This window comes from Ostrinia furnacalis, unplaced genomic scaffold (assembly GCF_004193835.3).
Source record: "Ostrinia furnacalis isolate ACB-3 unplaced genomic scaffold, ASM419383v2 OfSCF7311, whole genome shotgun sequence".
Classification (NCBI taxonomy): domain Eukaryota; kingdom Metazoa; phylum Arthropoda; class Insecta; order Lepidoptera; family Crambidae; genus Ostrinia; species Ostrinia furnacalis.
The window spans coordinates 311,345-323,844 of record NW_021137550.1 but is presented as its reverse complement, the minus strand read 5'-3'; the positions used below and the strand labels follow the sequence as shown (position 1 = coordinate 323,844).

General features: G+C 33.2%; 1 protein-coding gene across 2 annotated transcripts; it reads left to right on the top strand.

Moving 5' to 3' along the window:
- Positions 1-1,529: 1,529 nt before the first annotated feature.
- Positions 1,530-9,954, top strand: LOC114363835 (protein artichoke). Of its 2 annotated transcripts, none has more exons than XM_028319677.1 (5): positions 1,530-1,744; positions 5,327-5,533; positions 5,604-8,738; positions 8,810-9,066; positions 9,140-9,954. In XM_028319677.1, exons 2-5 carry the CDS (start codon positions 5,371-5,373, stop codon positions 9,707-9,709), a joined length of 4,125 nt encoding a protein of 1,374 aa, XP_028175478.1. In that variant the 5' UTR covers positions 1,530-1,744; positions 5,327-5,370; the 3' UTR covers positions 9,710-9,954. The 2 variants fall into 2 exon arrangements, with proteins under 2 accessions (XP_028175478.1, XP_028175479.1); XM_028319678.1 differs by lacking the exon at positions 1,530-1,744 and adding an exon at positions 1,825-1,899.
- The last annotated feature ends 2,546 nt before the right edge of the window (positions 9,955-12,500 follow it).

The following is a 12,500-nucleotide window of genomic DNA, read 5'->3' as shown; positions in this document are numbered from 1 at the left end:
TGTCTAGTTCCATGACACACGGTCCATCGTCTATCATAAAAGCAGCGATTTCTGTGACCTAGATCTAGAAGCGCGGGCGGGCTCTGCAGATATGCCTCGACGCAGCCTCAGGGTCGCGTCCGAAACTACGTCAAAGCGAGAGTGATGCTTTCAATTTGTAGTTTTTTTTAATCGCCCATCCCCTGAGTTTTGTTTTTGGCCAGTGCGTACTTGTTAATCCTCGTTTTTTCGCTCGCAGGCAAATACTGTTTTATTTTGAAACGTTTTGGTTTTATTTCATTATAGAAACGTTCACATGATCTCCGAAACAAATTAAGGATTCTCCAGACTGGCAAAATCTGTCAAACTTCATAAAAAACATCGGTTATCGTTAAAGTTACGGTCAAAGTTAGGTGGTGCAACTCAGCCTTTGTTTTTTATGTGCCATTTAACAATAAAAAATAATAACATGCACTCATATTAATTACTCACTTAATGTTAAATAAACATTTTCAAATACCGGTTGGAAACGACCCATTTATCAGCATTACAATTCATAATTACAAATTCAAATTGTGCACTTTCTAAAATGAATTTGCTGTCAAATTAATCCGAAGCTGTTTAATATTTAACAAGCCTGAAACAGTGTGTTTTGAATTTCCCGTTTTGACCTACTTTATTCTGTTTTCACTTTGCAACCTTTTTCGCAACTTCCAAACTCATAACGCTATATTAGGCATACTAATAGCATATTCTAGACCCATGTTACGTCAGCAGTTATGCCGCCGCATCGTTATATGAACGTCAGAACCAAAACATCGCCTAAACAGGGTATTATGCGAAATTGTTGACCATTTACACGTACATTGTAAAATTTGATGTGGCAAATTGAATACAAAAATAACCACAATATGGCCAATATTTCGATACTTTTATTCAATAACGGTTAATTTTTTTTAGTTAAACTTGACTACTTTGATATTACTTAAACGTACGTATTTTATTAATAAAATTAGTCTACCATGATAATATCACTGCGTATTTTGTTAATAAAACGGTTTTAATAGTTAAGAAACATGTTTCCACTTCGTAAGAAACTAAATTGAAAGCGGGAATCCAGGGCAATAGCTACCTATTCAACTTGGAAAGCCTCATTTTCCACGCTGCATTATGCGATTAATAATAGAACGCCGCATAGGTGAATTACGAATTCAGCAGTCCTTCAACGACTTTAAGCGATTTATTAGTAGCAATAAATAATAAACACCACAGATATTCCTATCCGACTGTACGTGCGAAAATAAAGCGTTATCGAACAATACCGTGACCCAAATATAAGAAACGCGAAAACGTGACTACGCAAAACAATGAACACGTAAAACGGACTCTAATGCTGTAAGATAAGCCCTTACACGTTTACGTCGGTACAAAGCCGTTCGTATAGCAAAATCCGATTCGTCATAAAAGTATAATAATAGTGGGCCGGGGCGCCGCAACAACAGGCGGTGACCTACCGCGCGCGCCGCCACGGCAGTCTTCTGTGGCGCTTTCTAATGACCTCAAGCGTTCTCTGTTGCGCTCCGAACATTTCAAAAACCCTTAAAACGGCAAAAACCACAACGAATATCTCATAATTCGCGTAGTGACGACACGAAACACGACAAGGACAAACCACCCGCGTCCGGCCCAGGAAAATGGACCCTAACTCTAAAGGGATAGAGTTTTATAATTAGTTAGATGCGTGTGTCGGCGCAGGAAAAGCTAGGTGAGTGGATAAATATTTCATTATAACAACTTTTGTCAGTAGTTTCGTGCCCGCGGTTTGTACTGCGCTTTGCTGAATAAGGTCGTGTTCGATAAAATTAAATGTGTTTGTGTTACGATAAACCTCTTTTTAACAAGGAAAAGTAGTTTATTTATGTGAGCATTGTTTTTTAGTGTTTTGCATTGAATAATATTATAAGATATCGTTGGAAAAGTTTTCATAAATAATCATTTAATCCAAAGTGTAATAATTTTTGAAGTGAACCTACAATATCTATTTCCGGTTCGTTAAAACAGACAATCGATCCGCGACTTTTGCTTAATTGAATTCGAAGTTATTATGCGCAAATAGCCAGGCATCTGTAAAATCTGAATTAGTAAATAAAGTTACGTCCTATTTTGGACTCTACCGGCATACAAATAAGAACGACGCGTTGTTTTGCGAGCACGATGTTTACGATTGAGTGTAGATCACTTACATAAGCTCTTTGAATAATGAGCAGATGTATTTTAGATGAAATCGAGTTATTTTCTCGAAGTTTCCTTTTATTGTATAAGGATAATACAGGAAAAATCTGTTACTTTGGCAATTTACCATCAAAAAATAAACTTTCCTACCACGGGTTATAGCTTATTAATATTTATCTACGGAAGCGGAAAATTCCATTACGGAAAATTATTATAACTTTTTCAATAACAGTATGTTTTACAGGTAAAAATATTATAATTATGTAGGCAAAGAGGGCTAGGCTTAGCAAAATCAAAGAAGACATAATTTAACTTAGTTGAAACTAGACATTTTTTCGTATAATTTCAGGTTTAATATTTAAATAGACCACAAACATAAAATAATAATGATAACATAATTTTTTATCATCAAAAATTTAAAATAACACAAAATAAATAAATAAATATTGCGTTTTTGCTATTTCAATGTTTGTTTAAAGCAAAACATGCAATATCGGAAGTAAATAACATAACTGAATAATGAAAAAAAAATGCTTTCAAAAATAAAATAGAGCTACATCTGTCTTTCTCTTTCTAATGTACGGTGCCTGTTAGTATTGGAAAGAGACAGAAAGAACGGCTTCCAGATGTTTTCTTTAACATCCAGAGTAAAATACTGCCGTGTTATTATATGATAGGACTAACAAACATCGCTTTGATCTTTTTTGGTTAGCCACACGTTATTATTATAACTGTAACCTTACTGCCTAAAATTTAATAAACTTAATAATTCTATAAAAATAATTAAATTGAAAATTTTTTGGTTTCAGAGACCGACTTAGTGTAATGCTACAATTTTTTCTGTAGTTCAACTTTGGATGATTACCGATGCCAATGAGCAAATTAAAAAAAACCTGCCAAAATGGAGTCCGGAAATATAAACAAAATAATGCTTAAGTTTGGAACTGGCACGTGTTTTATTTTGTTCTATAAAAGTTTAGTTTTTCTTTAAAAGCTTCAAGACTTCACTTATTCATACTACATGTAAAATAAATATGAGTCCTCTTTAAAATATGTCGGGAATCCAAAGTTTGAGTGAATTTGTTGAAGAGAAGTATTTTTAGTAGACATTAAGTTAAGACTTAGATAAAATCACTCTTAGGGTTCACTTCGAGCTTTATAGAAAACGAACGACCGACTTTAATGTATGGCATTTTACTTTACCTACGTATTGGTAATTTTGGATATAAAAGCTACGAATACAGACATTATAAAAGCTTTGAGCTTCGAGTATTGATATCGCTGAAACAATGCGGTTCATAAATTGTCGATCATGTTGACAAGATAAAATATTTTGGGGCCAGTAAATTAACTGTAACCACTTATTTTGTTAAATTATTGCGAAACTTTATTTCATTTCTTGTACTGTTGTCGAAATATTTTTTTATTGTTCATTATTATAAAAGATTATAAAACGGTTTTTAATATTTTGTCATTCTACAAATAAGACGTTAAAAAAGTAAAAAATAATAATTAAAACTAATAATATCTAAAAACGCTACTATTGTATTGAATGATTTACGTATAAGGAGCCCCCTTTGAAATGTTTTTAGAAGAGTAGCATAGTAAATATTTAGTAGGCTGCATTGAAAATACCGTCTCTTTCTACCGAACAGCCGCGTCTAGCGTTAGAAAGAGATAGCGAGCGTCACAGACCGCCCGGATACGAACAGCTGTATGATAATGGCTTTTCCAGGAAATGTCGTTGCGATGCGGCATCCGATCCACAGTTCAACTATCTGTTAGCATTGGCAACGGCGCCCATGCTAAACAGCTTTCAGGTTTAATATAGTTATAGACAATCGTTATCTGACATTGATATTGTTTTATAACCAAATAGCGGCCGCCCGCGACTTCGTACGCGTTAAGACAGGACTTTCATACAAACTTCAAACCCCCGTTTTACCCCCTTAGGGGTTGAATTTTGCAAAATCCCGTCTTAGTGAGCACCTACATTCTAAAAGGAACCCCCATGCAAAATTTGAGATTCCCAGCACTTGTAGTGTAGTTTTTCGTGATGAGTGAGTGAGTCAGTCAGTCAATCAGTAGTAAAGAGGTACAGGCTGACCCGAAAAGATTAACGTAGGCCCGGTTTCTGAATTTAGATTTTTGGTTTGAGCGTGCTCATCTTGAAATCAAGTACATTCATATTAAATTCATTTTTGAGTAGGATATGAGCACGCACAAGATGGAAATCTCTATTCAGAAACCGGACCGTATGTACATATATCTATAAAAGCAAAAGGTCACTGACTGATTGACTGACTGACTCACTCACTCATCACTAAATCTCAGTAACTACAAGTCCTAAGAGTCTCAAATTTTGCATGGGTGCTCACTAAAATGGGATTTTCCAAAATTCAACCCCTAAGGGGGTAAAACGGGATCCACACGTACGAAATCGCGGGCGGCCGCTAGTCTATAAATATAACACGTCTTATAACACGGTTTTAAATCAAACACAACTTGGTATCTTTCCATTACAGCAACATCGACATTTGACAAAGAGTGACAAAGTAGTTATTAGCCAGAATCACTGTTTAATAACAGTTATCGCCCTGTTTGAATTATTTATGAATGAGGGGTGAATGTACGTAGAGTATGTAGGTGTTTAATTTTAGAAGCAATATTTATTCATAGATATTAGTGTTACGGTTTAGGTGCCTACTTCTTAAAAGAAATATTCCATTCACGTATTTCCCGAAATCCGTGTCAATTTTCGGGATAAAAGTCCTACAAATAGCTCTTTTATTATACATACTAAAGCTAATTTTTGTGTACCGGCGAAAATAAAATCTGTACTATCTAATAGTAGCGGCACAACATAATTTTACAGCAGAAGTCGTTGAAAAACATTATTTAATTTTTCGAAAATAGTCTTACCTACATTTTGATTAAAAAATATGTATTCGATGTAGGGTTAACTATATTTTTGCGTTATCAATTTCATATGGAAATTGAAATGAAAAACTGACACGTACCAATAAGCCTACAGTGCCTAGCTTAAAAGCGCTTTTACCCTGAATTTATTACTTCAGTATTCAAAAGGCAAATAAAATGTTTATTTTTGTTTCAGATTCAAGCACCAGTAAAATGTAATATGACGAGTATAATGTAACTATGAAAAAGATTTTCTACTTCAAGGCAGCAAAAAATGATTACGATGGTTTGCAAATTATTTCATTATTACTGGTTCTACCCTCCGTTCTGCGAGCTCAAAATTCCCTGGGGTGCCCTGACTTAACAAGAAGTAATAAATGTTCGTGTTATACGTTTGAAGACGGTAAGATATCATTTTATTAAAACAAATAAGGTCTATATCAAATTATATTAACCCAGAATATATTTCACAGGGCTGTTTCTTGATTGCCAAGACACAATATTGAAAGACGTAAAAAATGCCATTAAGAGTACGTCGAAAATAAATTCATTGTCTGTTTATGATCTCGAGGACAACGAAGAGACTTTGGGACCTCATTTTATACCTCAAGGCGTTTGTATAAAGCATATTCACATGTCAAGAACGGGCATAAAAGACATTGCAGATGACACGTTTATACCGCTCCGAAAGTGCCTTGAAACGTTAAGCATTGTGTCAAGCAAAATCAAACTGGTACCGCAAAAAGCATTTTCCGGCATGCTCAAGCTAATCTCGATCGACCTAACTTCAAACTTTATCGAAGAAATACCAAGCTATAGCTTTTATGGTCTTCCTCTGATCAAACTCAACATTAAAGGCAACGTTATACGAGATATATCAGATTCCGCTTTTTCTAGTTTAGAACTTTCTCTATCAGAAATTGATTTAAGCGAAAACAATCTCACGTCGTTCCCAATAGAAGCCCTCGCTAAATTGAGACACCTCCGTTCTTTGCGATTGGCCTGGAATGAAATGTCTTCTTTCCCGATTGTCGAAAACTCAGACCTTATATCCTTAGAGTATTTAGACTTAAATTCTAATAATTTTGAATTTATTTCAGAAGACTGCCTTAAATTTTGTCCGTCCCTGATGATGTTATCGTTTCATTTCAATTTTATCAACAGTATTCACTATCGGGCGTTTCATTCCTTGGCTCACTTGAAGTCGTTAGACTTGAGCCACAATAGAATTAAAATATTAAACCCCAATCTCTTTCAAAATAATAAAAACTTAGTTTTCATCGATCTGAGTCACAATCACCTACATCATATTCACGGTCTGTTCTGTAACCTGCCATCACTTACAGAAGTAGTTCTAAGTCATAATAATATTTTGGATGTGCCAATTGATTCTTTTCTTAATTCTAATAAAATTAGTGCAATAAATCTAAATAAGAATTGCATCAGCAACATACATAGTGAGAGCTTTAGTAATTTAGGTAACTTAGCTAAGCTGCAATTAGATTCTAATTACTTAAATCAAGTGCCATACAATATTTTTATAAATAATAAGAATATAGTGAAATTAAGGCTAGACAATAATAACTTTTTCGAGCTAAATAATTACACTTTAGGGTCTCTTATAAACGTCAATGAAGTTAGATTAAATAATAACAGGCTTAAATTTATATCCAAGTATCTTTTTAAGAATTGTTTGAAAATCGTAGAAATTCATTTGAATCACAATGAAATTAATTTCATTGAACCGGGAGCATTCGTTAATATGAAAAATTTGCAGTATTTGAGTTTGAATCATAATTATCTCATCGATCTAAACGATGTATTGCCAAAGTTAGGCTCAAATTTACTTACTCTACATCTAGATTCTAATTCAATATCCTTGTTAAGTAACTTTGTTTTCCTATCTCAGGATAAGTTAAGTCATTTAAGTTTGAGGAATAACCGCCTTAAGTTTTTGACAAAGAACACATTCCGAAACATGAGTCACATAACGAGGCTTGAGTTAAATAACAACGAATTATCAATTTTAGACGATTTCTCGTTCCAACACCTAAACGCAACAAGGTATTTGAGTATACAGAATAATTTGTTACGAAATATTACAAATTATACATTTTTCGGTTTGAGTGAGTTAGAAGATTTAGATATTTCTCATAACAAGGTCATGTTTGTATTTGATATGGCTTTTGATACTTTGAAGAAACTACGAAGTCTAAATTTATCATTTAATCCGCTTAAATTACTCCAGAAAAATATATTTCAGCAAGGCTTACCTTTGAGCTCGTTGTACCTCGACAATTGTGAAATAAATTTAATAGAAAATGATACCTTTCAAGGATTGAACAACCTCAAAACTCTCTCACTCAGAAACAACTCGTTAAAGGCTAGTGATATTTTATCAATTAATATTCCCGGGCTAAAGTATTTATATCTTTCTTTTAATGTCCTTGACTATTTACCTCAAGAAGCTTTTTATCAACTCCCATTGCTGGAAGTTTTGTTTATGGAACATTGCAACATAGAACACATTATTGAGGGCACTTTCAGATTCAACAAAAACCTGCTAAGACTGAATGTGGCACAAAATATTATCAGTTCAATACCAAATAAATTATTTGACATGCAAAACTCCATTACAGAATTTAATATAAGCAACAATTTTTTAGATATTGTACCATACAATACCTTTCACAACTTCACCCAAGTGGAAACTTTAGACATCGCGGATAATCTGATACCACGAATTGAAATTAGTGGCTTCGAAAAAATGACTAAATTAAAATATCTTATTTTGAGGAAGAACGAAATTAAATCCATAACAGCTAAAAAGAAAATCGAATTTAGAGATCTCGTGTTATTAGATATTAGCTTCAACAAATTAGACACTCTACCTTTTGTTATTTTGGAAACATTTCCGTATATTCAAAACATAAATATTTCTTACAATGATATTGTTTACTTTGATTTTTTGATCACGTTCCGTATGATGGGTTCTTCGCTCATAAACTTGGATATTAGTAAAAATCCGGCAATTTCGTGGACCTCACTCAGAAGACCAGACAATAATACACTGGTAGGGAACATATATGAATTACACATCAGTGCCACTAATATGACGAATGTCGATGACGTTGCATTTGAATATTTCACGAGCTTGCAGCACTTATATCTTACCTTCAATAAAATAAGGCGACTGTCGATAAGTCCCTTTGCAAAGTTATCATCACTAGAAAATTTGGATCTGAGTTTTAACAAAATTTCTCAACTTAAAGCGAGCAATTTTCGTGGCTTAACTAAATTGAGAACATTATGTTTATCTAACAATAACATTGAGTCAATGGAATCTTTCGCCGAAGATTTGAGCAATTTAAAACTTTTGGACCTCTCCCACAACAAGTTGCAAAACATTCTTAATGAAGATTTAATCAACTTGAAGGAACTTACAGTATTGTATTTGAGTTTCAATAACATTAAGTATATATCAGTAACAGCTTTCAGAAACTTAAATAAAATAATAGAGATAGATTTAGGGCACAATAAACTACAAAATATACCTCTAGAACTACTTACATCCGTAGAAAACCATATTGAGGATATATCCATTAAAGGTATGTACTTTTATTGACGTCGCTGAGTAAGTCAAAATTAAGACATTGTCTACATTTATATAAATTTTCAGGAAACACAATCACCTGCAACTGCCAGAAGGATAACATATGGGTGTGGATACAAGACCATCCTAAAATTATAAAATCGAATGCAATTATATGCCTAAATGAGGAGTATCCAAAAGAGAAGTGTGACATTCCCATCATATCTCAACTTTCTGTGGACAAACATAAAGATAACTCTGTATCAGTATCTTGGTTTATAAGGAATAGAACTGCCATTAAAGCCCTTCAAATTATCTACTACGACGAGGATGCCAATTTTGATGTAAGTATTATTGATTTGTTAATACTAATAATTAAAACCTCCAAAGTATTAATAATGTATATTATAATTGCAGATTAAATCTAAGTTCTTAGAAAAAAGTGAAGTTTCAACTCGCATTATCGATTTAGAGCCTAACACAAACTACGTAGTATGCGTAATTACATTGTACGAGGAACCGGTTATGAATTATGAATACGAACATGAACTCAATGTCACTGGTGCTATAGATGTTGATCTGAACGTTACTGCAAAAATCACCCAAGATATTGCAGCAGCCATACTGAATCAATCGCCTTCAAGTGAATGCATTTCATTTAACACGTTCAAAAAGAAGACAGCCATGAAAATTAAACCAGTTAAAGCATTTGATATATCCTCCATTTTAAACCGTCGTATGGGCTTAATCGTTGGATGTTCGTTGGGTTTTGTAGTGTTTTTCATTATGTTCACAATTCTAGCGTATACGAAAATTAAGGAACGACAAAGAATAGCTAAGTCTGACCCCACTTGGGCTGAAATGAATGACTATCATTCAATGCAAAGCAAAGAAGATATTTTACAAAACTCAACTACGGCTTCCACTGATAATATTTTACTAGGAATGACCAAAAATCGTAAACACTCTATTGACCATTTGAAGTAGCCTTAGACCTAAACTTAGATAGAAAATTAATAATAATATCTTTCTTAGATATCTGTAGTTAAATAATGTTATATTTAGAACAGACTTTTATTGTAAACATATTTCTTGAATTCTTAATTATTTACTATCTTGTTAATAGAAGCTTCACTACGACTGTTCGCTTATGACTAGCTAATACGTACAATAGAGTAGGTAGTAGAGCATAGATGCAATTTATTATAATAGATAACTAATGTTAATTATTACTGTAGATATTAAAATATTCAATTATTAAATAAAGTTGTTACCCTAAATGTTTCCCTATTTATTTATCAAATACGATATGTCCTAGTCTCTTTCAAAAAGAATTCTGAAATGTAATAAAAAGAAATCACTTGAGGCACTTTGGTGTGTTGAAAACTTGTTCGTTTAGAAGATCTCGATAACCAAGAGCCATTCAAAAACAATATCAATTTTCCGGGCACTTACATCTCAAATCAAAACAAAATGAATTTCTACAAGATCGTCTTATAAGTGCTCTAACAAAATAATATGATGCATAATATAAAATGTTTTAGTATAATCTAAAATCTGTGGCAGGTATAATTTTCAAAGTATTTGAACATATTTTTAGAATCATTTATTCTATTTAATAAAAACATTATTACCTCTGCTTTGGGTCTACGATTCTGACCATAATTATTACTGTTTATTTTTTTTATCAAAACCTATCTTTATAACTTTTGTTATTTGGAGAGGGACATTGGGAAAAACATGTGACAGTCTTGCCCTAGAGAAATTATGCAATATCGTCATTGCGTATTGACACTCACGTCTAGGCAGAGATGTCCTGACTCCTGAGGGACTGCACTAGATAGGCTTATTAATTGGAATACTGGCACACTGAGTATTATCTTGTCAATCAATAGTTGGTGGTTATTATTTGATGTATCAAAGGATCTTTTAAGAAGAATGAAGCTTAGGTTGTAACGTTTTCATTTGACTAATTCTTGAATCGGTTCCGTAGAAATTCAAATAATGTTTGAGAAATTATAACGGATTGCTTCAACCTTGACACAATAAAAGTTTTGTAGGTTGTTAAGTTAGGCTTAATCAGAGTAAACTAAATTTATTTATCAGCAGTCTACAAGGATGGTGCACTACGTTGCGTTGACAAGTATGCTATGGTGACATACTTGTTATGAACCTTAAAAACTTTTCACAACTTGTAAAGTCCCAATTCGCAACGCATTGTCAATATTTATTAGTTATTTATATAATTTAATGTAATTGTGTCGACACAAAAAGGAGGTAATAAATTTTCGAGGCACTCCAGAGAAACAATATTGTTATTAGAATTCCTTAATTGTCTGCAATAGTTTGACAAACAAACATTTAATCAAGAAACAAACAAGTTCCATTCCATAAACTTTGGCCCTTTGTCAGTCCAAAACTTAACTGCTAAACTAAAATGTATAGTTTGCGTAAAATCTGTTAGCCGGTTATTGTATTAGGCAAAATTGTTGGGTCAACTAAGCTGAATAAATTGAAAGAGAATTAGTTTTTTCAACGATCCGTAAGAATAATACCCTCGTACTTATTTGTAGATCTACTAGTGTATATTATGTCTCAGCTTGTTTTATCAGAAATAAGGCGGAGAGACTTGAAACAAATAGATAATGATCCACAAAACTAAAATGTATAAATATGTAAAAATCGAAGGTCAGTAAATAAAGCTCGAAAAAATATCTACTAACATAATATAACATTAGTATTTATAACACCAAATAGACTATGCATGAGACACATGGAAGTATCATCACGGAGACATAAATAAAAATAAAGGGAGCCACCAAAATAGAAGTTTGATCTCGCGTGGCGAAAACACAAAGTCCCATATGAAATATTCATACCGGCTTAATTCGACCACTAAAATGAAATCCAGTGAGATTACTTGACATGTCTCTAACGTGGGAGAGATACTAACTCAAACAAGCAGGGATTTAAAGGAATATCCACTAAATTATGGAACTTATTACTCACAGTTGACCAGTCAAACGAATCGTTTGAAGATATTTGTCCAATGAAACTGGAAACCGATATTTTTGTGAGGTCAGCATATTTTAGGTATTCGTAAAAGTGAACGAGTTATTTGCCAAAACTACTCGTTTTCTTGTGTATCAAAGTGAAAGAATATTACCTACTTCATAGCGGTGACATGTTCGTTGAGTCGTTATCGGTTTCAGCATAGTAGGTATAGAATTAATCAAGAGATACAGTGAAGTCTAGACGAGTGAGCCTGGTACTATTACGAACTAAAGAGGACTTCTCAGCTAATTAATGACATAAGGTTTGTTATTGTTTTTGATATTATTTTTGTAAATAAATCTGACGCTACAGTAGAGTCAAATACTATTGCATTCTTAATTGAGTTCCGAATTGGTTTAAAAAACATAAATTAAACTGTCTTTTATTTCTCTATACTTTATAGACATACAGTGCCGCTCTAGTAAATTCTACAAGCTTCGCTACTGCGGTGATAAAAATATTTTCGTCCCAAAAATGTTGCTTCCTTTTCAAATCAATCTAGAATTTTACTGACTCATTAATATCTAAATTATACATGAAAATGTTGCGCATGTTACAAAATACACTTGACCTGTTTTTGACATCTCCTGAGGCAAGGCTCACGTTGGCTGCTCCAGTTAATTTCGAGTACTGCACAGAGGTCAGAGTCGTCTAATTATAATTCCAAGCAGTTTTAACGCTAAATTTATTGAGGTGCAACGTCCTCTTGGGATTTGTCGATTGA